Here is a 26,770-nt window from a genome sequence, read left to right on the forward strand (position 1 = left end):
CGCCATTCAAATAAAGGAATCCCCTTTTTTCTTTTTTCCTTTTTTGGAATTAAAGAAAGACGAATAAAGACACAAACTTGAAACTTTACCGGAAGTGGGCTGGGCCGGAGAGATTCAGATTTTGGGTTCGTTTTGGTTGTTCGGGTCTTGGCTGTATACAATCCAATTTGGGCTCCAGGTATTTTGGGACCAACGATTATCAGAGGCGGTGAGGTGAGAGGCAGAGAGAGAGAGAGAGAGGCAGGCAATGATGAAATTGTTCGATGCACACTGTCACCTTCAAGACCCAAGAATATTGAGTAAGGCGCCCCAGCTGATTGCCAAAGCAATCGACACTGGCGTTGTTCGCTTTGCCGTTAATGGCGTTTCCGAGGTACACAACCACAAGCACCCCTTTTGTTCTGTTCGTTCTTTTCTTTTTCTTTTTAGCTGCTTGTGGTGGCACTTTTCTGGTCAAGGCGTGTTTTTCTTGCAGAAAGACTGGGATTTGGTGAAACAGATGGGTGAGAACTATCCTAGTGTGATCCCATGCTTTGGGCTCCACCCCTGGTAAGAATTGTATTACTTGATTGATTGATTGCTTCCTGTTTCTGAAGAAAAAATGGAAAGATTAACTCATGGAGAAAGGCCTTGATGGCCCAGAAGCGTTAGACCGTAGGTTTGGGTCTAATTATGTTATATCAACCAAGTAAGTTTGGCTGATGCTCTTTATATTGCAGGTATGTCGCGGAGAGGACTCCCAACTGGTTCAACACGTTAAAGGAGTGCCTTGAGTGCACTCCCTCTGCTGCTGTTGGAGAGGTCTTTCTCTCTCTTCCCCGTCCTTTTTCTCTTTTGTGGTTTATTTACATATATAATATCTTCTGAAGAGGGAAAAAAAAAAAAAAAGACATGAGATTTAGGACGGATTCATGAAGGAATTTTGCTTCCTTGGTCACTTGACCCACTTATGTCGCTTTAGTAAGCTTTTGATTAAAAAAAAGGAGGTACATTGGAGTACTGAACTCTCATTTCCTTCTTAACCATTATAGGTGATACTATAGCTAAAAACATGCATTTTGAAAATTTTCTTTTCAGATTGGTTTGGACAAAGGTTCACGGGGAAAACAGATCGATTTCACGGATCAGGTTTTGCTTTCCCAATTCCTTGTTGCTCAATGCTTCTGTAAGTTTTTCTCTCTTCATGGGTCTAGATGTTTCTCATCCTTCACTCAGCTGAAAGCCTGAAATCCATGAGTGGGTTTATTTCTGGCTCTTTTTTTTTTTCTTTTTTTTCTAATGTTAGGCATACCAGAACAAAGGGCCAGTCTGAGTCCCTCTCATACATGTTTCGCCATTGTTAACTTACCCTCTTAAATTGAGAACTTAATTTTAATTCTTCTTAGTGGAAGGCACGTTGGATTTACCTCTATGCAGATTTAGTTTTTGTTTTATCCAGCACAATTGTTTTGAGTTGATGCTTGACGGAGTATTTCCCTTTGTATTTGTTAAAAGACTCTTAAGACTCCTCAATGGAGCGTATGGATTGTTTGTTGATAACTATTATTTGATAGAGGGGCAGACCTCCTTTTCCAAGTAGTTATACTATTTGTAATTGCCTCAAACTTGTATTAAAATAGGACAAAATTGCCTTTTTACTACAATTAGTGGTACCTATGTTTAAGGATTTGCTCAAAGTCTAATTAGTTTAGGATGCAAATTGCTACTGGAATTTCTTGAACTATTTGCATTTCATCATGCCACTTGTGGTGTTTCCCGAGTAAATTATAACATATGGAGATTTTTTTTTTCTTCTAATTTAGTGAAGAAGCTTTTTCTTACATTCCCCCCCACCCACCAAGGGAAGAAAAAAAAAAAGACCCCCCGTTCCCTTCTGTCCCTTTGTATATAGATTATTTCTTGTTTCATCGTTTGCAGTTTCCATCTTGAACTATCTGTTGGATGACTAAAAGTATTGTTTTTTTTTAGTAAGTGGATGACTAAAAGTATTATTTCTTTGCTTCTTCTTTTTTTTCTTTTTCCTTAACTTTTTGATAGAATATAAATTGTTTTGTTTTAGTGATGGCTGCTGGAATGTTTATATCTAAAGTTATTTATTCCAGATTGATGTATTTCGGCAACAACTTGAGCTTGCAAGAGAGTTTAAAAGACCAGCATCCATCCATTGTGTTCGTGCATTTGGTGATCTTCTTCAGATAATGAAGTATGCTTCTTAATGACATTTGTATTCATTTGTACATTTACTTAAGGAGTATTAGGAGGATAAAAGGCAAAAGTTATATGGTGTTAACCAATGAGATTTAAATAGATTATTGCAGTCCTTGATTTCCGGGTCAGGTCTCTAAAATACAAATCAGAGAGATACTATTAGTTGTTTCATAGTGGTTTCTTGAATGGAAATGGGTGTTCATGCTGAGGTTTTTTACTCTTTGCTTTCTTTCTTTCTTTTTTATTTTGGACTTGTGAGTTGGAGATTGCATTTGAAAATTTTTATTTTGGGGAAACTATACTTTCCCCCTCAAAGTTTCACCCAAATTGCAAAATCCCCCTCAAACTTCCTACTTTTAAAATTGGCTGTTTACACCAAAATTCGAAGGCCTTTTAGGGTATTAACAAAGGTCTTTCTTAGGCCAGGGATGTGGGCATTGGATCAGGGCTAGGAGCATTTGCTTTGGTCTCTTCTAGGTTGTTAGGATGCAAATTGAACTTCATGCTCTAATATCAACTAAAAGTCTTCTGATATTTGTGCTTGCAAGGAGGTGTTGTGTATCCTTAAAAGCATTTGGCTTCTTAATAAATGGGACATGGCAATTCTTCTAAAATTCTGCTTTGAGACGATTGATGTGCTCCTCATTAATTCTTTATGACCTATTGTTCCTTTCTGCATATCTCCTATGATAATTTCAATCATATTATATCATAACCAGATAAAGTTTGGCTCCAAGCAGTTCAAATCTTGATGTAATTGTAGCTTGTACCACTATTTTTCACAAGCACTTGCTCTCTTTCCGTTTAATTTTATATCTTCAGATCCATGGGACCTTTTCCTGCTGGTGTTATCCTTCATTCATACCTAGGCTCAGCTGAAATGGTACCAGAATTTTCCAAGCTTGGTGCGTACTTTTCATTCTCTGGATATCTTATGTCCTTGGAAGCAAGGAAAGCAAAGAAAATGTTAAGGACAGTGAGTAAATCTCATTTCAATTTTTCCTATTAAAAGAAAAAAAAATAAGGTTGATCCGTTCCTACAGCTTTAAAATTACTTTTTCCAAACGCAGAAAATTTTAGGAAGTCCAATTTCCTTTTGTAGGTACCCTCTGAAAGGATTTTATTGGAGTCAGATGCACCTGATGCTCTACCAAAGTCGGAACTGGATTCACTGTTTATGGTTGACGGAGACCCTTCCATCCCTGAAGAGCTCGAAGGGCATGGGGGAAATTTAAGTTCAAATGTTGGAACTTCTAGTAATCTGTCCCATACTGTAAGAGATGCATCAACGCTGCCAAAAGAGGCGCTGAATCATCCAGCAAACATTCAGAATGTGAGCGTCTTGCTTTGATCCTCATTCTTTAAATGCACTAGTTTATTGCAATTCTGTCCTCGACAGTAGCCATCTTTGACTGGTTAATTACCTGTTCTTAGCGAAAGACCAAATTAATTTGTAATTTTTGGCATGTTCTCTTGCACCTTGACGCATGTAGAAGTAGAGAAAATGACAAAGGTGTAAAGAGGCAGTAGATAAAGACTTCGGTTCTATATAAGTTAAAAACTGCAAAACCTTTTTGACAATTAGACGATTAGAGATTCATGAAGTAGGATTCGGCCTAACCCAATATTTGGTGGTACGATTTATGCATATTAAACTAATGTGGAGGATAACATGGTTACAGTGAACTTATAGGAATAGAAAAATCGAAAACAATCTGTTCCTTTTACTGTGGATATAGGATAGAAGGGAGTGCAGAAAGCAATCTCTCTCTATTTTCAAAAGGGCATTGGCTTAGCCAACCTGAAGCAGTTGAATGGTAAGAGCATTTTTTGGTCGAAGAAATTACTAAAGCTATGTTGATAATGTATAAATCAGAGGCGGAGGGTGAGGTCACAAGTTCAATCCTATTTGGGATATTGAGTAGTGTTTGTTAGCATATATTTAGCCTTGATTAGTTGTAGATATTCTGTAATTATAGGTTGGTGATAGTTATCTTATTTGATATTTGATTTCCGAGAATCGTGTAATTGCTGATATTCAGCATTGTACCTAACTGATTTATTTTCTATATAATACGAGAACCCTCACAATTGACATGGTATCAAAGCCATAATCTATACTAGGGTTGTTATAAGTTTTTCGGTGCTTTTCTGTGAGTGAGCGGCAGAGTGTTGCTCTAGATTTTCAGTGGGTGTTTCGGTGCTTACCTGGGTAGTAGATAGCTTCTGGAGTGTGGTGACTATCGGCAGATTTTCCTTGATCTCCGGTAGTTCTGGGGTGATTTCCGGTGGGTTCTAAAACTGCTCTTCGGCAGTTTCCGGTGGGTTCTTTGTTGTGAGATTCTGTGTTGCAGAATCCTTGGTGGGTGTCGGCGAGGAAATCTGGTGGGCTTTCTGTGGTGATCGGTGTTGCTGTTCGGCTGGGTCAGTGTTGCTGTGGGTGTCGGCGTGGAATTCTGGTGGGCTTTCTGTGGTGATCAGTGTTGCTGTTCGGCTGGGTCGTGGTCTCGTGGGTATCTGCGTGCAGCGTGGTGCCATTCCTTTGGTGCGGTGAGTGTGGACGGTGATTTCTGTGCTTCGTGTGGTGGGCTGGTATCACACTTTCGGTGGAATATTCTGTGGGGTTAGGTGCTGTTTGGTGGCTGATCTGTTGATGTTCAGTTGCTGTGTGGTGCAATTCTGTGCAATACTCGGGTTCTGGAGGAGTTTTTTTTTTGTTGGTAAATTCAGTCTTTTATTTTTTTTCCCTGCTTTAATTGGATTTCATAATGTCTTCTAGTGATTCCTTTGGGGTGCGTTTTACTGGAAAAAATTACTCTGCTTGGGAATTTCAATTTCGTTTATTTGTTACGGGAAAAGAACTGTGGGGACAAATTGATGGTAGTGATCCCGAACCTACAGAGCCTAAGGAATTGGCCAAATGGACAGTCAAAGATGCTCGTGTAATGTCCTGGATTTTAGGGTCCGTTGACCCTCTTATTGTGCTTAATTTGAAGGCATATAAGACTGCGAAGACTATGTGGGAGTACTTGCAGAAGGTTTATCACCAGGATAATTCTGCACGTCGTTTTCAGTTGGAATATGAGATTGCTAATTTCACTCAAGTCAATCTCTCCATTCAGGAGTATTTTTTTGGTTTTATGAATTTATGGGGAGAGTTTTCTGATGTGGTTTATGCAAAGGTGCCTGCTGCCTCTATTCCTGCTGTTCAGGCTGTTCATGAGCAGAGTAAGAGAGATCAATTTTTAATGAAATTGCGCCCCGAATTTGAGGTTACTCGCTCAAATTTAATGAACCGGGATCCTTCACCATCTTTGGATGGCATTCGATCCAATTGACAGTGTTTACCTATCAAAAAAATCATGTACACCACCTAGGACATGCTTTCACTTCACTTTCTGAGGGTATTTGAAATAAATTATGGTTTGTTCTTGTACAAGTTACAAGTGCACATGGATTAAAGGTGAAGTCGAATTAAAGAAACATTTTTGGGCTTCATGAAATTACTTCGGGTTGGCAATCAGGGGCTCTTCCGAAATGTATAATACTAGGACTTGCTTTCACTTCTCTTTTTAGGGTGTTTAGATTATTTCATTGTGCTACATTCTTGCTCATTATATTTAGGAGTGCTGACCCGAAGGCTCTGTTTTATTCTTCTCTTGTTGTGATATGCTCAGTTTATTAAATATATGACTCTCAAGGTTAAATTAGTGTTTTTTTTTTTTTAATGTTCCTTGCAGGTACTCAGTTATGTTTCATACTTTCTTGATATGACCAAGGAAGAACTTGCAGAAATTAGTTACAACAACGCAGTGCACCTGTTCTCTTTTGATGGTTCAAAACTACTCCAAGAAAATTAATTACAGTTTTTCATCCTTTACAAGCACTGGGAACAGAGTTTTTTCTGTTTATTCGTTTGTGATCTACGTTATGCAACACTCAGCAGTACCTTCTGGATTTTTATACAAAATTAGTATTGCTTCTCTCAAATTGTCTGCAATGCCATTGGATATTTGACCTCATTCAGAACTTCAAAAGAACACAAGTGATTATTTCTTCTCAAAAACACCCTAAAAATGTTCTAAATATTTCTTGGACAAGGATTATTTTGCCCGGGCCAGAGAGTGCATTCTTTGGGTAATTTATTTTGTTCAGGTCTATAGGGAAAGTTGCTGGATGTTTCTGGCACTTTTAGTTCTGCTTTGGCTGGAAACAGACAGATTGGGGAACTTCTTGGGTTGTTTAGATGTGGAGCCTTTTTGAGTGTCAATACAACCAGTGGACATGGAGTAGGGTTAGCAATTCTTGGCCGACCCATGAACCCGACACGAACTCAATACAAAATTAATGTGTAAGGTTAAAAAGTTTGACCCATATAATTAAATGGATCGGGTTATAGTTGACCTATATAGTCTTATATCTATGCATCGACGTAATTTGAACTCGATAAACAACATTTAGGGCAGTCTTTATATTAACAAATTTGCACGAATTGTCACCCCTAATATGGAGGGGAGAGGTTTATATTAACAAGTTGTTAAATGGGCTTTTTCCGAAGTTCATGTATGATGTATCGGAGAAATTATGCATTAGATTACTCTTTGTGAGGTGTGATTTATACTTGTCCAGTTCTTTATCAAAATAAAGTCAGCCAGATTTGAGTTATGCACCTGATCTGGTGGTAAAGTTTATTGTTTAAGTTTTCTACCTCGTTATTCAAAAGATCAATTTTATGTTTCTTTTAAGTTAATATACTGCAGCTTTTGTTTTCTCTGAGTTTTGTTTAAGGCCATATTATTTAGGCGAAAAACATTTTCGAATTTTTTTTTTTTTTTTTTTTTTTTCAATATTTGATGCAGACCGAATATATTGCCAACAAACACAATTTTAATTCAATTACAAAATTAGCATTGTATAATATAAAACGGCTTGTTTCTTGAGAGATGTAAACCACTTCTGAAGCTCTTCTCTCTTCAAATCGAGATTCCTAACAATTTTTTGTCCAAAGTGCAAGGTTAAAAAAAATTGTTAGAGATTGTGAGCGAGACTCTCTGCACATGCAGGAGAGCCTGAACAACTTGCTTGAATTAGTGAACCTTTTACTTGGACTAGGACCATCAAGGCCCTCTCATAACCCCCTACCCGATTCTAAGAAATTCCCAATCGTGGGGATCCCGATTCCTTCTCCCCACCTTCAACAAAAAAGATCAAGGACAATCTGAAAATTTCATCAAATTGATATTATGGAATGAAACATTGGTCTACCAGTCTATTATTTTGTCTATTGTATATTTGTTGAACTTACCTTTGTTTGAGTCGTTATTCACATTGTAAGCATTTTGTTAAGGCTTCCAATAGCCTGTATTTAAATACCAACTTGTCAGGGCTTCTACAGTGTCAAATGCAAAGAATTTACAGTAGCTTTCACACTTATTGCATTGATTGCAATGTGTGATTGCTTAGAAGGGATAAGGATCCCCTCAAATTCTCTGCCCGAATTTGAGAGAATTCGCGCAGATGATTATGAGAGATCACTTATGAGGCCCACCTGCCCAAATAAAATTTGGACTGTCCAACTACTTATCTGGTCAAGTGGGTTCTATAAGTACTTTCTCACAATCACCTGTCCGAATTCTCACAAATTCGGACAGAGAATTTTAGGGGATCCTGATCCGCTTAGAAGAGCTTATTGTTATCGTCTAGGCTTTTGTTCTTCCTGAAATCTTGAAGGTCAGACTTAATTCTCTGGCTGCAATAAACATGTATAACATAGCAAGGTCATAAACATTTTCACATAGCAATGATCATGAAAGTGCAGCGACTATTTTCACTCATGATATGTACACAATCTGTTAATCCTGAGGTTGTCATTCTGTTGAAACCTAAGAACCCTGGTGTCAGTACTTCCTTTCATACTACATAATCTCCTTTCTCTTAGGATCTCAGGTTTCTATCTAAACAAAGATGAACCCATCAAAGCAGTAGGCTCAAGCTTCATCTTTGCTAACCACCCGAGTTCCACTCTTAGAGAGTAGAAGGTCTTTCATTTCTCTGTAACTCCTGAGCTCGTCAAGTGCATCGGCTGTCTTTCGAGGCATAAAGAATCCGGAAGCTGTAGCCATTCCTCCCTCAGGTTCAGTCTTCATGGAATGGGATGAATAACAACTTGAATCTTGGCGAAGAGGAGGTGCTGTCCTCAGCATTTGAACAAGAACGCCAACAGCAGCATCTTGTGATTTTCTACCAATTGGCAATGACTGTGAAGTAAACTCAGAAGCTTTTCTCCCATCAAGAGTCAGACTGTTCACCCAAATTTTTAAACAAAATGGTACTATAGCTTTAGATCATACATATTTGCAAAATGGCAATACAATAATTGTGAATGCAGATCTAGAGCCTAAGACAATGATGTAGGCTGGAAGAGATAGTATTACATAACCACAAACACAAGCACAAGTAATAACTGCTTAAACGGATTACACATGGGTAAAATGTTTTTTTTTTTTTTTTAAGTACACATGGGTAAAATGTTATTTCCAAACAAATCTAGTCTTGACAAATCCTCAAAGCCCATAAACTAGAGATCATATGTCGCCCTTCAGAGTGTAGTGATCAATTTTACTATACTAAATAAGGAACAAAGGAAAATATTTGGAATGATTAGGTCATAAAACAGTAAATACTGGGGGGGGAACCAAAGATCCGCAACCAAGGATAATATTTACTGAACAAGACTAGCAGTGTGCATTGCTAGTCCACTGTCATTCCCCATGAACACTCAGACTACGATACCTAGGCAAGTGAAAGATGCATAATGGTAAATTTCAATCCCTAATTGTTGCCAGCACTTGGCAAGTGAAAGAGAGAGAATCCCACATGTCAGAACTCTGAGTTTTGGCTGCATCCATGTGTTACACACAGGTTACTGTTTAGGGTTTTTTATGGAATTTAGATGGAAATTAGGGAGAAAATGGAGAGAAAAGTGCTGTAATTATATTAATATTACTGGAGAAAACATAAAGCGGCAGATTCGAGGAGCCACCCTCCAAGGAACAAGTCCACAATTCAACAGATACCTCATTCAGGCTAAAGCGAGACTTATATAGTGTCTCTTACAATTGCACTTCCAACCCTACTAAAACGACAACACTTAAGGACTATATAAACGACTAGCTCTAGGGATAAAACGGCAGGCCCTTATTTATTACTAAACGCACCGCATCAGCCATCCTAGGACCCAAAACACACCGCATGAGAACTTCTAGAATGCCTAGCTGGACCGCACCACTACAAACGACGGATGAAGCCACGTAACCTCCTGTTTGACCACAACTCCTCAACTAGTCTTCTTCAAGCTTCAAGCTTGATTCTTTTCTCTCTCTTCGAAGAGCTGTGACAATACTCCTCCCTCAAAACACCTTGCCCACAAGGTGTGGGTAGGCTTCCCGGAGGCTGTGGAGGTCCTCCCAAGTGGCGTCGTCCGGGCCTTGGCCATCCCAGCGGACCAGCAGCTCGATGAAGGGGCGATGGTCCTTCGGCCGGGAGCGGCGATCCAGAATCTCAAACGGTTCGGGGCGAAGAACGCCGTCGGAGTCCACCGGTGGTAGCTTTGGCAAGGCTGAGGTGGAAGATCCCAGCTTTGGCTTCAATTGGGACACATGGAAGACCGGGTGGATTCGAGCGGCCGGCGGTAGATCCAGTTCATAGGCGACCTTTCCCACTCGGCAAATGATGCGGAACGGCCCGTAAAAACGGGGTGACAGCTTTAGGGCTCAGCGGTATGACACTGTTGACTGGCGATAGGGCTGAAGCCTTAAGTACACTATTTGCCCTAGTTCAAATTCCCTTTCAGTACGCCTTATATCTGCGTATTTCTTCATCCTCTGATGGGCAAACTGTATGTTCTGCTTGAGAAGGGCTAGGATTTGCTCGCGGTTGCGAAGCACTTCGTCTACCGCTTCGACACGGGTAGTACCCGGGATGTAGCTTAAGAGTCTGGGGGGGGGGGGGGGGGGGGTACCCCATAGACTGCCTCTCATAGGGTGTCATCCGAATGGCTGAGTGCCATGTAGTGTTGTAGCTGTACTCTGCCCACGGTAGCCAGTAGGTCCATCTCTTAGGGCTATCCTGTGTGAAACATCGGAGGTAGGTCTCGAGGCACTTGTTCACGATCTCAGTTTGGCCATCCATCTGTGGATGGTAGCTCGTACCGAGCTTGAGTGAGGTGCCATGTAGCCTGAACAACTCGGCCCAGAAGGCACTGGTAAATGTCGGGTCGTTGTTCGAGACTATGGACTGTGGCATCCCATGCAACTTAAGGACATTCTGGATGAATAGCTGGGCCACTTTGGCAGCTGTGTAGGGGTGAGCAAGAGAGATAAAGTGGCTGGATTTGGTAAGTCTATCCACCACCACAAGGATAACCGAATGGCCCTGGGATGGGGGTAACCCTTCAACAAAGTCCATTGAAATATCTGTCCACACCAGGGTTGGGATAGGGAGTGGTTGCAGTAGGCCAGCAGGGCAGATGTTCTCATTCTTGTTCTGCTGGCACACATCGCACTCCCTGATGAAGTTCTTGATATCCTTTCTCATGCCGTGCCAATAGAAATCCCTTCTAGCCCTTTGCAATGTCTTATCATACCCCGAGTGCCCAGCTGCTGGGTCACTATGCACATACTGTAGCACCTGGCTTTTAAGTACCGGGGACCCTCCTAAGAGAATCTTGTGCTTGTAAAGTAAGAGTTCATCTCGAAGAGAGTACCTACGGGTGTCTAGATCATTGTTCAGCCATTTCTCCATCAACTGTTTGAGCCCCTCATCCTCAGTGTACTGCTGTTTTAAATCCTCTACCCAACTAGCAATTGGAATGGACAGTAGGGAAAGGGAAAGTCCTTCCTCCCAGCCCTCTTTTTTGGATAGGGCATCAGCCACCCTATTCTCCACTCCCTTCTTATACTCCACCACAAAGTCATAACCCAACAGTTTTGTAATCCATTTCTGCTGGAAGGGGGTCCCTACCTTCTGCTCTAACAGGAATTTGAGGCTTTGCTGGTCAGTTTTGACCACGAAAGGCTATCACAATAAGTAAGGTCTCCACTTCTGAATTGCGGTGACAAGGGCAAATAGTTCTTTTTCGTAGGTGGACATATGGAGTGCTTTACCCTTGAGTGCCTTGCTGAGGAAGGCTATAGGCCGGTTGCCCTGCATAAGGCCTGTCCCTATACCAACTCCACTAGCATCGCACTCTATTAGGAAGGGCTGAGAGAAATTGGGCAGGGCTAGGACTGGGGCTTGGGTAACTGCTGTTTTTAGAGCTACAAAGGCCTCTTGAGCCGGTTCTGACCACGAGAAGGAATTCTTTTTGAGCATGGCTGTTAATGGTGCAGCTATAGCTCCATAATCTCTTATAAATTTTCTGCAATACTCAGTCAACCCTAGGAAACCCTTCAGGGCTTTGATGGTCGTAGGGAGTGGCCAGTCCACCATGGCCTGAATCTTGCTTGGGTCTGCACAAACTCCTCGGGCTGAGACCACATGCCCCAAATACTCAACTTCCACACAACCAAATCGACACTTGGTCATCTTAGCGAACAACTAGTGTTTCCTCAAGAGTTCTAGTGTCTTTTGAAGGTGAGTGAGGTGTGTCTCCATATTCGGGCTGTATATCAAAATGTCATCAAAGAACACTAAGATAAACTTCCTCAAAAAGGGATGGAATATGTGGTCCATTAGGCTTTGGAAGGTTGAGGGGGCATTGGTTAGCCCAAAGGGCATAACCAAGAACTCATAATGTCCAGTGTGGGTTCGGAATGCAGTTTTAGGAATATCAGCCTCGACCACCCAGATTTGATGGTACCCGGATCTTAGGTCCAGCTTAGAAAAAAATTGTGCTCCCCACAGTTCATCCAATAACTCATCTACTACAGGAATAGGAAATTTGTCTTTGATCGTTACCTTGTTCAAAGCCCGATAATCCATGCACATCCTCCAGGTGCCGTCCGCCTTCCTTACCAATAACACCGGGGATGAAAATGGGCTGTGACTGGGCCTAATAACCCCTGAGTCTAGCAACTCCTTTACAATTTGCTCTATCTCCTCCTTTTGGTAGAAAGGGTACAGGTAAGGCCGAACTGACACCGGTTGTGCTCCCTCTTTGAGTGTAATAGCATGGTCGTGAGCCCTATGGGGGGGCAGCCCCTTTGGCTCCTGAAAGATGTCACGGTAATCTTCGAGTATGGCAGCCACTGGACCGGGTAACTGGGGCTGTTTAGAGACTGTCATGGACTGTTTAGGCTCTAGGGCCCCATTGGTAGACTGTTCCATTAAGTATAGCAAGATGCCCTTCCTCTCAAGCTTAGAGAATTTGAAAGAATCTCCCTCCTCCCAACTCATTCGGGAACCCTGCCTGAGTCCACGCAAGGTATAGCCAGTACCTTCATACCGAAACCTCATTTCCAGCTGAGTAAAATCCCACAAGATCGGTCCAAGGGTCCGAAGCCACTGGATGCCTAGTACAGCATCACAGCCTGCCAAAGGCAGGATAAAAAAGCTCAGTTCGGAAGATGTATCCTTGCATCTTAACTTCCACCTCCCTGCTCTTCCCTGGGCTTGCCACTTCCTGCCCGTTTGTAATTTTAACCTTGATTCCATCTTGCCCAAATGGTTGAATTCCTAGTGCAGCGGCCAGTTTTGCATCCACGAAGTTGTGGGTACTGCCCGAGTCAATTAAGATAATAGCCCTACGAAACCGAATAATTCCCACAATTCTCATAATTTTAGGACTGGGTGACCCAGTGATGGCATTGAGCGAAATTTCCGAAAACTCTTTCAAGAAAAACTCCCATGGGTCCTCTTCAGCTTGAGGAGCTGTCTTGCCTCCTTCTTCCTCCTCCTGGTCCGCAACTTCAATGAGAAAAAGCTTGGGCACTTGGCAGACATGGCCTCTAGTCCATTTTGCATCACAAGAGTAGCAAAGGCCCTTCCTCCTGCGCTCTTCCATCTGGGCCTGAGTAATTTTCTGAACAGGCACTAAGGCTCGGGTTGGGACTTGCAGTGTCTGCCCGGTTTGATCCTCCCCCCGATGGAGGTAGATAATTCTGCCTTAGAGAAACAGGCTGAGTGTTCTTAGTAGGGGTAAAACTGCTCCCCTTAGCAACCCCAACCGGCAGTTTAGTGGTTAAACCCCGGTGTGACTGGGTTATCTGCACCGATCGCCAGCTAGATTGGAAACTCTTAGCCACATTCATTACACACTCCTCTTGAATCCGAGCTAGTGCATACGCATCCACCAAGTTCTTTGGATTGAACATCCTTACAGGCAGTCGGATTTCTTCTTTCAATCCCCCCATAAAGCAACTTAGCTTGTGTGCTTCGGGCAGTCCCTGGACCTTGAGAGCCAGGGTGTCGAATTTGCTCTTATAATCATCCAAGGGTCCTTCCTGTTTTAACTTAGATAGAGACTCCATAGGATCGTCGTAGGCGCCCCTACCAAACCGAATTTGGAGAGCTGTGACGAACTCCCCCCAAGAAACCTCCCGGTTAGTAGCCTTAAATTCTTGGAACCAGACCACTCCCTTCCATGTGAAAGGAGGAGATGGAGAGACGTTGAGGGTCAGGAGTGTTATAATAATCGAAGTATTGTTCCGCACGGCAACACCACGATTTCGGGTCTTCACCGTCAAACCATGGGAATTCCCAACGGATTGTTTTAGGCTCGAGCCCGTCACTGGAGTTAAACCCCTTTGGGTTAGAGGACTCCCCGCGCTCAACATTCCTTCCTTGTTCCAGGTGCCCACCACCCGGCCCATGAGACCCGCTAGATCCCGCCTGACTGGACAGCAGGGATTGGACCATCTGTTTCATTTTCACCTGAGCTTGCTGCAATGCCTCCTTCAGATTTGCCTGGAGATTAGCTAAGTCGGTTCTAGTAGCCATTTCGGCCTGAAGCTGAGTCACATGATTCCTCAATTGTTGCGTGTCTTCTGCCATAGTTCCAAACCTGGTTTTCATAGGCCAAGAATCGGTGCTCTGATACCAATTGTTACACACAGGTTACTGTTTAGGGTTTTTTTATGGAATTTAGATGGAAATTAGGGAGAAAATGGAGAGAAAAGTGCTGTAATTATATTAATATTACTGGAGAAAACATAAAGCGGCAGATTCGAGGAGCCACCCTCCAAGGAACAAGTCCACAATTCGACAGATACCTCATTCAGTGCTAAAGCGAGACTTATATAGTGTCTCTTACAATTGCACTTCCAACCCTACTAAAACGACAGCACTTAAGGACTACATAAACGACTAGCTCTAGGGATAAAACGGCAGGCCCTTATTTATTACTAAACGCACCGCATCAGCCATCCTAGGACCCAAAACGCACCGCATGAGAACTTCTAGAATGCCTAGCTGGACCGCACCACTACAAACGACGGATGAAGCCACGTAACCCACTGTTTGACCACACAACTCCTCAACTAGTCTTCTTCAAGCTTCAAGCTTCAAGCTTGATTCTTTTCTCTCTCTTCGAAGAGCTGTGACACCATGTGCAAGGGACCAAAGTGAGAATCCCACGTACAGATTAAGAGCAGAACACCTATGAAACCGGCAGATGCAAGATGGACAAGTACGGTAACACAAACAAGGAACCAATAGGCTAGATAGGCTTTGCCTAGACTCAGTGTGGAATGCATTCAAGAGAAGGGAAGTATTTAAAACCCAAATTCATCCAAAAACCTTATCTGACAAATAGGACCCACTCCACAAAGCAATTTTGACTAGCAATAGGTATGACTGAGAGTGTCTTTAACTACTCACACCTTCCTGGTCAGAATTTTTTTTTTGATAAGTACCTTCCTGGTCAGAATTCTAAAATAGAACATTGCTCTGCATCCACTTCGAACTCAGCTTTTGATGTTGCTACTTCTGGTTATGCAATCATCAGAAGTATACCACAATAAATGTCACCAGGGAAACAGTAAATGAAGAAGAGAGGAGGGCTTGGATGTTGTTTGACAAATGAAGGTAGTCTGAGGTTATATTATAACATAAATACGTCAATGAAGTAAACCTAATGTAACTAGACCTGGACACTTGTATGCAGCAGTGTTGTGGCTGTATAATAGATTAAGTTCAAAATAGTACCAGAAGAAAAGCTATAACATGATGCTTAAAAGTTAACAGAAGAAACCAAACGAAATTCTAATATGACCATTATGATTAGTTATGTGTTTTCATTACAGTCTAGATAAAAGTCGTCTTGAACTTAGATAAGATTTGGAGCTTTATTCCGTATACCACATGAGATGTTATAAATCAACATATAAGCAAGACAAGAAAACATTGTTATCTGCCAAAAGAACAATCTGTGCATTAGTATGAGAAGCTATTGGTGCAGAAATTCCCACATAATTTTACTTCAATTTGAAATCGCAGCAAATAATGATATAAATGTTTATCCCTCTTTCAAAAACTACACATTAAAGGTTGGGTTTTTCCCAACCAAATGACTCTAGCATCATGAACTAGTCTTCTTCAAGCTTGATTCTTTTCTCTCTCTTCGAAGAGCTGTGACACCATGTGCAAGGGACCAAAGTGAGAATCCCACGTACAGATTAAGAGCAGAACACCTATGAAACCGGCAGATGCAAGATGGACAAGTACGGTAACACAAACAAGGAACCAATAGGCTAGATAGGCTTTGCCTAGACTCAGTGTGGAATGCATTCAAGAGAAGGGAAGTATTTAAAACCCAAATTCATCCAAAAACCTTATCTGACAAATAGGACCCACTCCACAAAGCAATTTTGACTAGCAATAGGTATGACTGAGAGTGTCTTTAACTACTCACACCTTCCTGGTCAGAATTTTTTTTTTGATAAGTACCTTCCTGGTCAGAATTCTAAAATAGAACATTGCTCTGCATCCACTTCGAACTCAGCTTTTGATGTTGCTACTTCTGGTTATGCAATCATCAGAAGTATACCACAATAAATGTCACCAGGGAAACAGTAAATGAAGAAGAGAGGAGGGCTTGGATGTTGTTTGACAAATGAAGGTAGTCTGAGGTTATATTATAACATAAATACGTCAATGAAGTAAACCTAATGTAACTAGACCTGGACACTTGTATGCAGCAGTGTTGTGGCTGTATAATAGATTAAGTTCAAAATAGTACCAGAAGAAAAGCTATAACATGATGCTTAAAAGTTAACAGAAGAAACCAAACGAAATTCTAATATGACCATTATGATTAGTTATGTGTTTTCATTACAGTCTAGATAAAAGTCGTCTTGAACTTAGATAAGATTTGGAGCTTTATTCCGTATACCACATGAGATGTTATAAATCAACATATAAGCAAGACAAGAAAACATTGTTATCTGCCAAAAGAACAATCTGTGCATTAGTATGAGAAGCTATTGGTGCAGAAATTCCCACATAATTTTACTTCAATTTGAAATCGCAGCAAATAATGATATAAATGTTTATCCCTCTTTCAAAAACTACACATTAAAGGTTGGGTTTTTCCCAACCAAATGACTCTAGCATCATGAAATTCCAAACAGTATCTTTCTCCTAATTTGTCTATCTACGTACTTTTGCTCTTCTTTCTTTTCTTTTTTTAATAAGTAAACACAATTCATCGTAAAGTGCAAAAAGCGCAACTTACATAGGAAGAGTACAAGATAAACCCCTAGCTAGTACAAGAAAAAAAAAAAATCAAGAAAAACATGAAAGCTAGAAATGTTTAAGTCCATGGCAGCTATTCGATGATAAAGAGTCTTTAAGAAAAAATCCTTCAATTCCTTTACCGTCCGTTCACTGTCTTCAAAGCTCCAATCATTTCTCTCCCTCCAAATACACCGGATAAGGCAAGACAGAACCATCTTCCATATAATATTGTTCCGACTTCTACCTAAAAACCCTTTCCAACAAAAAGATCTACCACTCGACGAGGCATAACCCACAGCAACCTTAAAAGGTTGAAGATGACATTCCACAAGGCATTAGACATCTCACAATGTAATAAAAGGTGATCCACTGACTACCCACTCTTCTTACCTAAACAGCACCACGATGACATGCTGCTTTCTAAGATTATCCATGGTTAAAATTTCCCTAAGGCAACCAACCAAGAAAAGAAAATCACTCTCAGGGGAGCCTTGTTCCACCAAATACTCCTCCAAGGGAAATGAGTGCTATCATGAGGAACAAGGACATTATAGTATGATTTAACATCAAACAACCCTCTCTTGAAAGGTATCCAACAAAGCTTGTCTTCGTCTCCCTGTCTCAATCTGAGGGTATAACAAATTGAAGAATGAGGTAAAGAAATCCAGCTCTCAGTCTTGAGTTGCTCTGAGAAAGCTAAAAATTCCACTGATGGGAGTCACTAGACAACTCCAAAAGATTTGCCACTAAAGCATCCTTACAACGGGCCAAATTGAACAAGCCTGAAAAAGCTACCTTGAGGGCCTAATCCCCACACTAGACATCATATGAGAATCTCAAATCTAATGTAACTAGAAAACTCCTCCCAACCCCTCCTGATATTTTTTCCAAAGCCACAACCCATGTGCCTCATAATCATCATTAGAACACCACCAACCCCATGCGCTACCATATTTAGAATCTACACCCACCTTCCATAAGGTCTCTCTCTCTCATGAACATAACGCCAAAGCCACTTCCACAACATCAGTTGAACGAAAGTAAATTACGGACCCCCAACCCTCCTTTGGAGATCGAAGAACACACCTTAAGCCAGCTAACAAAATCTCGCGACAACTTCTCTATGCTGCCAACCGAGAAGGGAAAAATAGACATGAAGTAGGTAGATTAGATAAAGTACTTTTGATCAAGGTTACTTACCACCCTTTGACAAATACATCATCTTCCATCCTGCCAAACAACGCTCTATCTTTTCAATAATGCCCCAAATAGATTTGGTCTAAACAAAGATCCCAATGCAAGGTCTAGAAACTTCAAAGGTAGGGAAGCGACCCTACAATCCAAAATGTTAGCTAAACCTTCCACATTGTTGACGTTGCTAATGGGGACCAACTCTGATTTAGCCAGATTAATTATCAACCCTAAAACCGCTTCAAAGCATAGGAACAAACAACGTAAATTGCGAAGATGATCTAGGTTGCCCCCACAAAACATCAAAGTATCGTTTGCAAACAAAAGGTGAGAAATGTTTTTTTGAAAAGTAAACAAAAGGCGAGAAATGTTGAGAGTCCCAGCATTCCTAGATCCCACCAAAAGCCTGAAAATAGATCCTCACTCACCATGGCAAAAATCATTCTACTTAATGTCTCCATAACAATAACGAACAATATGGGAGACAAATGATTTCCCTGTCTCAAACCACGAGGACTACTAAAGAAGCTCGTTAGTGTCGTTCACCAACACAAAAAAGCGCCCCGATAAGATACAGTGCACTATCCAATTACATAATTTCTCTCCAAAACTGCATCTCCTTGGCATATACAGCAAAAAATATCAATTTACATGATCATAAGCTTTTTCAATATCTAGCTTACAAAGCACACTTGGAACTTTGGATCTAATCCTGCTATCAAGGCACTCATTGCAATGAGAACATAATCAAGAATTTGCCTACCCCTTATGAAAGCATTATGAGGTTTGGAAATTAAAAATAAATAGCCGGGTTTGAAGGTAGTTCCTAGCCGGGTTACTACCCCTAAGCTTTTCGGGTTTCCCCCCTCGCCGGCTCAGGTGTCCCTTCCTCCGGTGGTCCAGGTTGTTTCTCTACCGGCTCAGGTGTCCCCTCCTCTGCGGTGCAATCCTGATGGTGCTTCTCGGACGGTCTCTCAACTCACGACCCCTCCTTCCATTGGAGCCACTGAGTTGGGAGAGAAGTTGCGCTCTTCTTTCCCCGTGGTCTCAAAGCCATTTCAAAGTTATATCAAGAAGGCGAGGATACTTAGGGAAGGGGTTTCGTTGAAGTGGAACGATGTGCTTCTATCAAATTCCCTGAAAGCCTCGAAGTTGGTTGCCGACTTAGCTGTTAATAAGGTTGCGGTTGCAGAGCCTCCAACGAAGAAGGTTGCAGAGTCTCCAGTGAAGACGGGCATTCTTAGAAAGGGGTTTCTTAACCCTCGCCCAAAGATGCCAGCTACTCCCGCTTCGCCTCGGAAGGTCTTCGATGTTGGGATGGTTGGGCCTTCCTCCCCTCTTAGAGGCTGTTCCATCTCTTCACCTGTTGAGGGTAATAGTTTCTCCCAATCTCGGAATTGGCCGATCGATTTTGATCATAACGGGGAGATTGTGGTTTGGGAGGAGGACGTTGATCTTTGGGATGTTTCGCCTTTGGATTGGGCGTTAGAGGGCGCTTTTGGGGACGAGGCGTTGGCCATTCGGGATGCCATGGAAGAAGAATTTCAGCGTGACAAGATGATATCGCGCCAAAAGTCCAAAGGCAAGAGGGAGCTTTTAAACCTGCATAGCTCTATCAACTATGGCGACGCTAAATCTTCCGCTAGGCGTAGGAAAGGAAAGGGCCTTATGTTGTAGAGTTGTGTGCCTTTGTGTGCTTGGGTGGGTTTGTGGGCCATTCATCGGGTTCGGTTTTTGCTTGGATTATTTTGAGGGGTGTTTCTCTTGGGTTTTTCTCAGGTTCTAGGTTTTTTTTTCTTTTGGGTTTAGGGGGTCTTGTTGGGGGGTTTTTGGGGTTGGTTTGAGTGCTTTTAGGGTTTTTTTTGTATTCGGGGGTTACTATTGGGGGTTCTTTTGTTTTGTGAAGGTTTCTATTATGCTTGTTAGGGGTTTTCTTGTGGGTTCCTTGTGGTTTTATTAGGTTTTATGTGGGCTAGCTGAGTTGCTTCTGTGTATACATCCTGTGTACTTGGGGGCGCCTTACGCTTTTTTAATGAAATTCTCTTACTTATCAAAAAAAAAAAAAAAAAAATCTGAAAATCACAACAATTTTGTGAACTCAATCCACTAAGCTAATAGGTCAAAAGTCTTTAATATCAATGGCACTAGGTTTCTTCGGAATAAGCAAAATAAAGGTGGCATTGAAGCTTTTTTCAAACAAACCTCTAGCAGGAAACTCATGGAAAACACTCATGATATCTACTTTAAGAACCTTCCAATAGGTTTGGAAGAACACCATAGTACCGTCAGGGCCCGGGCCTTATCACCATTCATAACTCTCACCACCTTAAGAACCTCATCTACCTTGAAAGTTCTTTCCAACCAGATGGCCTCATCCTCCCCATTGAAATCAAAAGAAAGGCAATCCAATCTAGGCCCCTAACTGTGCCACTTGGAAAACAAACTATTGTAGAACTGCACAATGTGAACGTTTATCTCAGATTGATCTGATAAGACTGTACTATTGACCACCAACTGATCAATAGAGTTATTCCTCCTATTTGAGTTGCCCGATCGATGGAAGAACTTTGTGTACCTGCCCTCCTCTCTTAACCACAACACCCTTGATTTTTGTCTCCAACACACTCCTCTAGAAGAGTATCCTCTCCAAATCATTGATCACTGTATCCTGCCTCAATTTCTCCTCCTCACTTAGACCTCTCCCTTCTTCCAAGCCCTCAAGAACCTGAAGATCCTCCAGAAGAAATTTTTTCTTGCTCTCTACATTGCCAAACACCTACTCATTCCAGACTTTTAAGTCGGCCTTTAAAGCCTTCAGTTTGCAAACCAAAATATAACTCGAAGAAGCATGAAAATGATAAGATATTTTGAAGATCCACAATGGTTGTTTTCATTAAAACTTTATAGAGCATTGGATGGTTTTGTTTCTCTCTTTCAAGTTGTTCATTACATAAGACTAAATCTATGTACTAGATAACAGACCACCATTGCATCTGGTAAGTTTTCAGCTTGTCTACACTATGCTCTCCTATTTTATTACTTTCTTTTTCTCCTTTCCAATTCCTAACTTCTTTCCATTACATAAGTTCTTTACCATGTAACAAGCTAAAGATCGAATTACAAGCTTCCCTAGTCCAAATGCAAACCTCAACTTAGACCGAAAAAAAAAAAAAAAAACCCTTCTGAGATAGAAACCCCAAGCATAATTGCTCCCAATGAATGATGATCAGACCCAACCCAACTGAGTCATTTAGTTTCCATCATAAAATGCACATCAAGATTGTGAGATAATGTTTCTTATAATATTATTCAGACCATTTCAATCAAACAAACTTCAACTTCAAAACTCTTTTCCAGAGTACGTCTTCCTCAACATCAACTAAACAAGCAGTTCAAGAAGTTGCAAGCCTATAACCAACAGTTGGAGAACTATAACATTGAATGCAAGTGAAGTGGCTGGGTAATCAAAGGATAAAACCTCTGAATATGTAAGCTTACTGGCATCAAAACTGATACCAAGTCTGAGGATGTTTCATGACCTTGTTTATAACTATAACCATGAGTTAAATTGAAGTACCTGGCTTGCAAATCCAACGTATCAACATCATCAACATCAAAAGGACATGAGAAGTCATTATCATCCAAGTCATCCTGGAAAGATAATCTGCTGGAGCTTCTAGAAAACCCAATACGAGGTGAGCCACTGGAAGATAACAATCCTGAAAACCGCCCTGAATCATCTTTGCTATCTCTGATCAACTACGAAGCACATAATAATTGGTCTTATTAGATAACCACGAAAATAAATATTGAATTTCAGGAGTGGGAATGTAGAACTAGAAAAGTATCTGGATTGGAAAATTAGGACTACCTTGTGACCAGCATAATGATTCTGCACCTCTCCGGACCTTAAAGCCTCTATTTTCCTAAAAGACGTGATTCCAGATGGAGACTCCTGTGATGAAGGATCAGTCCTTCTGCTTCTGGGAGATAAAGGTGGAAGAGAACTTCTATTTGGATCGAAAGAACTGGGAGAAAGGTGTCTAGAACTTCTGCCTGTGATTGAAAGTGGTATACTTACAGGGGCAGTTTCTGGATGTACACGTGTTTGCATAGGATTACCACTGGCAAAGTATGATGGGGAAGACGGAGATGGGGATGGTGAGAATGGAGGCGAAAGCTGATACTCATCATAACTGATAGCCTTTTGGTGGATTGGTGGTCTATAATTTTGAACTCTGTTACCATAAATGTCGGTAGGTGGAGATGGATAATCATATTGCATAGGAGATGGGCGATATGCAGGTGGAGATCCAACAATGGGCTGATTTTGTGCAGAAAAAGCTGCTCTGTGGAAGCCACTTGTCCAGCTGTGTGGGCGTTGAAACGGCCCAGGAGATGGAGCCCGTACTCCTCTCAGTGGAAAGGAAATGGCACGAACACCCTTCTCTGAAGAGGGAATAGACCTCAGAGGGTCAGTGTTGGGGCTACCAACATAATCTGGAATAATCTTAGGTGGCAAAGAGGTTGAAGGCTCAAGGTTGAAATCGGATAGTGTTGTACGGTATGTCACGGATATGCAAAGGTGACCAGGGAATGTCTCTACAGGAGTGAAACTGTATTCCTCCATCATTTCCTCATCCGCTCTAGAGAACGGATCACTAAGTGAAGAGACCTTGTAAATGATATCAAAATTATAGGTCTGACTTGATGTACTTAGCTGCCGGAAGATCCTATATGCTGGGAGAAGCCTCATTTGTGAATAAAGAGCCCGTAAAAGTATTATAGACTTCTTGTATGTTTTCTTGTAAGAGGCAGAACTTTCACCAGTTTGAGCAGCCACTGCTCGTGGATATTCATACTGAACAACCCACCTCTCTATAACTGTCTCAATATATTCCCCCGCAGACTTAGACCCTTCATGAACTAGTATTACATCAATTATCATCGGATCCATTGGACTTCTGTGCCAGAAATTTACATTATCCAGAGCTGCAGGGCGGTCGCCTAGTGCTAAGTTGAACCATCTCTCACTCTTTCTCACCCGGGAAGCCGATGATGGGTCACCACTGCGATCATGTCGAGGAAGAGAAGGCACCCTCGAGTCTAGAATCATGTGCAAGCTCTTTAATCGAAATTGGTAAACAATTTGCTCCAGTTTTCCCGATTCGGGCTGAGAATTACCCTGTAAATCCATCTTTCTCAGCAGAAATGTCTAACTACATCCCCATTTCCCAATCCCTCTCACACTGCATTTCCATCACAAACTGTCCATACCCAGAATAAATCCACTCTTCGCCAAACTTAGTTACCGAGAACCAACATGAATCCTCAAATAATTTTGCATGAAAAACTAATAATGTGTTCTCAAACATTCACGAATCAAAAGAAATGAACACAAACGCACAACGCCAAATATCTGTAAACAAACGAAGCTCTGTACCTCGGATTGGAAAACGCTGATGAAAGAGAAATTCAATGATTCTCCATTACCTGTATACGTAGACAAAGCAACAAATCAACAACCCAAATTACCCATATCCAGATGAACACACAAAAGATTAAATCTTTAAAGAAAAACACGCGCACACACAAGAACAAAAAACCCACTAATTTGGCAACAAATCATGCAAAGAAATGAGCCATGAAAACTGGAGAAAGCAACAGATCAAGGAACTGGGCGCCCAAGAAATGAAGAGGACAATTATTTTAGCTACCAAACGATTCAAAACATATTGATTCGACAGCAAATCTTAAAGAAAAATAAACGTAGAGATAAGAAACTTACTCCGAGAGGACAAAGAAACGAAATTTATCCAACCCAATTATCGGGCTAAAGGATTGCGTAGAACACACAGAGTCGTGGTGGTGTAAGCCACTCCCTCTCTTTCTCTCTATTTTATTTTGTTTTCTTTAAAGATTTCTTGCATCGAATTAACATTATTTTGTGTATCTGGTACGGAAACCAGGCTTATAATGGAGGTGTTGTCGTGTAGTTTTAGCATCAAATGGTAAGAGCACGTCAACAATTCCTCCTCCCCACTGAATTACTATACAAGTCCAACCCGGTCTGGTTTCTGAATATATATATAAAATATGCCAATTTGACAATTAATGTACAAGACAACAAGAGAGAAGAAGAAGGAAAACAAAAGAAAAAGACTACGTGTTTGAATTTTTTACACATTATAATTGCTCCATTCGGCAGTGGAAGCTGTCAACTTTCTCTGGGCCTCTAATTCTAGCAAAGCCCATGTTGGATTTACACGTCCTTTTTTAAATAAAAATAATTATTATTATATATTATATACTATATTTTTATCTTATAATACGCGACCGTCTCAATCAACCGTTCATTTTCTTTTTTTTAACGATGAAAGCATTAGTAGTAACTTTCCTAAAGCGAATACTCTTAAAATACACCTGCAACACAGCAACAGACTCCCTGGGAATTGTTTCCCTTAACATTATTTTTCATATAAAAATGTTTTATCTTTCTTTTCTCTTTCCTCTAACATTTATTTAAAATAATATTTAAAGAAAAATAATATAAATCTATCACCTACCCATCTCATTTTTAAATCTACTGGCGTGCTGTCGCGAGCACCCAAAAATAAAACCTTACTTCTAAAAATATAAATGTAGTAGTGCAAGTAAGGGTCGATCCCACGAAGAGTGATTAGTCGAGTTTTACGCTAAGTGATCAAGGATTGGGGAGGGGTTTTGAGTATGACAATAAAAATAATAAGTAAAATAAAAATATAAAGGAAAAGAACAAACATTGGTCTTAGTCAACTTCCACCGTCGGAATCTGGCAACTGATCATCGATGCAAATATATATCAATTCATACTTGAATATTCACCGTTGGAACTGTTTTCCTATCTCTCCTTAGTCGTAGTTAATTAGAAAACAAGCGCTCTAATTAACCCTAACTACTAAACAACCTAAGACAAGCGCTATAGGTTTAATCTAGTAGCAGCTTTAAGAATTAGAGAGATCGATGAAGCGAAACAACACAAGCACAAGCGGTTGCATTTAATTTCGTCAAATATTCTTCCTAAGATTTAATAATCACTGAGAAGCAGCAAATCACTAAATCTTAGTTGCTTCATAGATTGGAGGGATCAAACAATTACGGATTTGATGTCCAACCCAGCAATAGATTGCAACGAATAACAAACTAGTAGACTTCCTAGGATTTAATGATCGCCAGCGCAGAAACTCAGTCAAACCATTAAATAAACTAGTTGGCTACTAGTGGGCTTCCTAGGATTTAATGATCGCCAGCGCAGAAACTCAGTCAAATCATTAAATAAACTAGTTGGCCTCCTAGGATTTAATGATCGCCAGCGTAGAAACTCAGTCAAATCATTAAATCTTAGTTGTTAAACGAGACAATCATAAAAATAATTATATAAGAACATCTGATACTCAAAGCATAAATCGAACAATAAAAACAAATTAGATCTCACAGTTTTATTGATTCCGAGGCTTCCGTTTCCTTCGACCAAAGTTTAGAGAAGAGGGGAGAAGATGGAAGATAGAAGATGGAAGAAGATAGAAGATGTAAGGTAGAAGGTGTGTGGTGTCTGTCATGGTTCCCCCATTTTATACATGTTTCATCCCATATGCTAGAAACCTAGGAAATCTCCTGAAGAAAGATATTGTAAATACTATCCTAAAATAACAATACACAAATCTACTAATTAAGGAAAATATTAAACATAAAATAAAGGCTATGATAACTAGGAAGGTGATGATTTCAATGGGGACTTTTGTTGCCATATGCTTTATCGATTCTTTCCTTGTTTAAGTCCCCACAAATCAGCCAAGTATGGAGAGAAAATCAATTTGTCTTGTCATGGGAAGAGATGCTCATTTCATGTTGTTTTCTTCCACGTGGTCCCCACAAATCTCTTCTTAAATTCCATGGTTCTCCACGCATCTTTTCTCTCATTTTCTTCCTTTTGCTTTAACTTTTCATTTATTTCCTTAGCTTGGCTGGAATTGATTGGATGATTATGAAAAGGCTCAAAGTAAAGAAATTTCCATATCTGAAAATTTCCGCAAATAAATCGCATTAGATCCACATCAGAACGTCAACTTCAAGCCCGATTTTGACCTTGATTCATTCGGTATCTCTCAAAACGCAAAACATAAAAGTTGTATATCTTTTTCTTGGCATTCCACAGCATCTTGAATCATCTCAATCGGAGCTTTTATGAGAGAGTTATGCCCAGATTACGAACTGATGTCGAAACTGTCCAAAATCGCCCAATTAACTTTATTTTGCATTTAATGCCTCAATTTGCATCCTAAATCAAAATATAAGAATAATGAGTATATTTAGGCATTAAATAAGTATAAGAGATTAAATATTAAGGGGAAAAATACGACATTTTACATTCTCATCATCTACCATTGGATCTGAAACTTAGTTGTATGAAGATGGATAGGAGATGGTCTGGAGTAGGGGTGTGCACGGTGCGGGATGGATTTTCGCCCTTTTTACCCCCCACCCCGCACCCCTGCAGGTTGTGAAAATCACACTCGCGAACAGCACAAAAAAGGAAGAATCCGTGCAGGGCGGGGGGGGGTGCGGGTTGTGCGGGGTGGGGCAGGTTCAATACCTAGATTTAGAAACATAAGAAACCAAAGCCAGATTTTCTCATGAACCAAATAAATCATAGAGAAAT

The 26,770-nt window shown here is 40.8% G+C and overlaps 2 protein-coding genes across 2 annotated transcripts; one reads left to right on the plus strand and one right to left on the minus strand.

Annotated features, from left to right (window-relative positions):
- Positions 1–59: 59 nt before the first annotated feature.
- LOC133856076 (uncharacterized) lies at positions 60–6,198 on the plus strand. The gene is made up of 8 exons (XM_062291465.1): positions 60–373; positions 476–549; positions 720–801; positions 1,078–1,128; positions 2,103–2,203; positions 3,031–3,184; positions 3,311–3,541; positions 5,949–6,198. The coding sequence occupies exons 1-8, from the start codon at positions 248–250 to the stop codon at positions 6,066–6,068; spliced, it is 939 nt and encodes a 312-aa protein (XP_062147449.1). The 5' UTR covers positions 60–247; the 3' UTR covers positions 6,069–6,198.
- A 1,751-nt stretch (positions 6,199–7,949) lies between these two features.
- LOC133856092 (autophagy-related protein 13a) lies at positions 7,950–24,142 on the minus strand. Its single transcript, XM_062291466.1, has 4 exons — positions 23,861–24,142; positions 21,944–23,565; positions 21,650–21,831; positions 7,950–8,508 (listed from the first exon to the last, which is right to left on the minus strand). Exons 2-4 carry the CDS (start codon positions 23,267–23,269, stop codon positions 8,196–8,198), a joined length of 1,821 nt encoding a protein of 606 aa, XP_062147450.1. The 5' UTR covers positions 23,270–23,565; positions 23,861–24,142; the 3' UTR covers positions 7,950–8,195.
- Positions 24,143–26,770: the final 2,628 nt, after the last annotated feature.

The sequence above is a fragment of the Alnus glutinosa genome, chromosome 1 (genome assembly GCF_958979055.1).
Source record: "Alnus glutinosa chromosome 1, dhAlnGlut1.1, whole genome shotgun sequence".
Taxonomy (NCBI): Eukaryota; Viridiplantae; Streptophyta; class Magnoliopsida; order Fagales; family Betulaceae; genus Alnus; species Alnus glutinosa.

What these genes read in the sequence shown, in the direction of transcription:
- LOC133856076 (XM_062291465.1), top strand. Translation starts at nt 248, where the DNA reads ATGATGAAATTGTTCGATGCACACTGTCACCTTCAAGACCCAAGAATA. An exon ending in CCTCTGCTGCTGTTGGAGAG is followed by an intron (nt 802 to 1,077) that starts GTCTTTCTCTCT and finishes TTTTCTTTTCAG; the next exon opens with ATTGGTTTGGACAAAGGTTC. An exon ending in ATCCAGCAAACATTCAGAAT is followed by an intron (nt 3,542 to 5,948) that starts GTGAGCGTCTTG and finishes TGTTCCTTGCAG; the next exon opens with GTACTCAGTTATGTTTCATA.
- LOC133856092 (XM_062291466.1), bottom strand. Translation starts at nt 23,269, where the DNA reads ATGGATTTACAGGGTAATTCTCAGCCCGAATCGGGAAAACTGGAGCAA. An exon ending in ATCATTATGCTGGTCACAAG is followed by an intron (nt 21,832 to 21,943) that starts GTAGTCCTAATT and finishes TGTGCTTCGTAG; the next exon opens with TTGATCAGAGATAGCAAAGA. An exon ending in ACGTTGGATTTGCAAGCCAG is followed by an intron (nt 8,509 to 21,649) that starts GTACTTCAATTT and finishes TTGGGTGAACAG; the next exon opens with TCTGACTCTTGATGGGAGAA.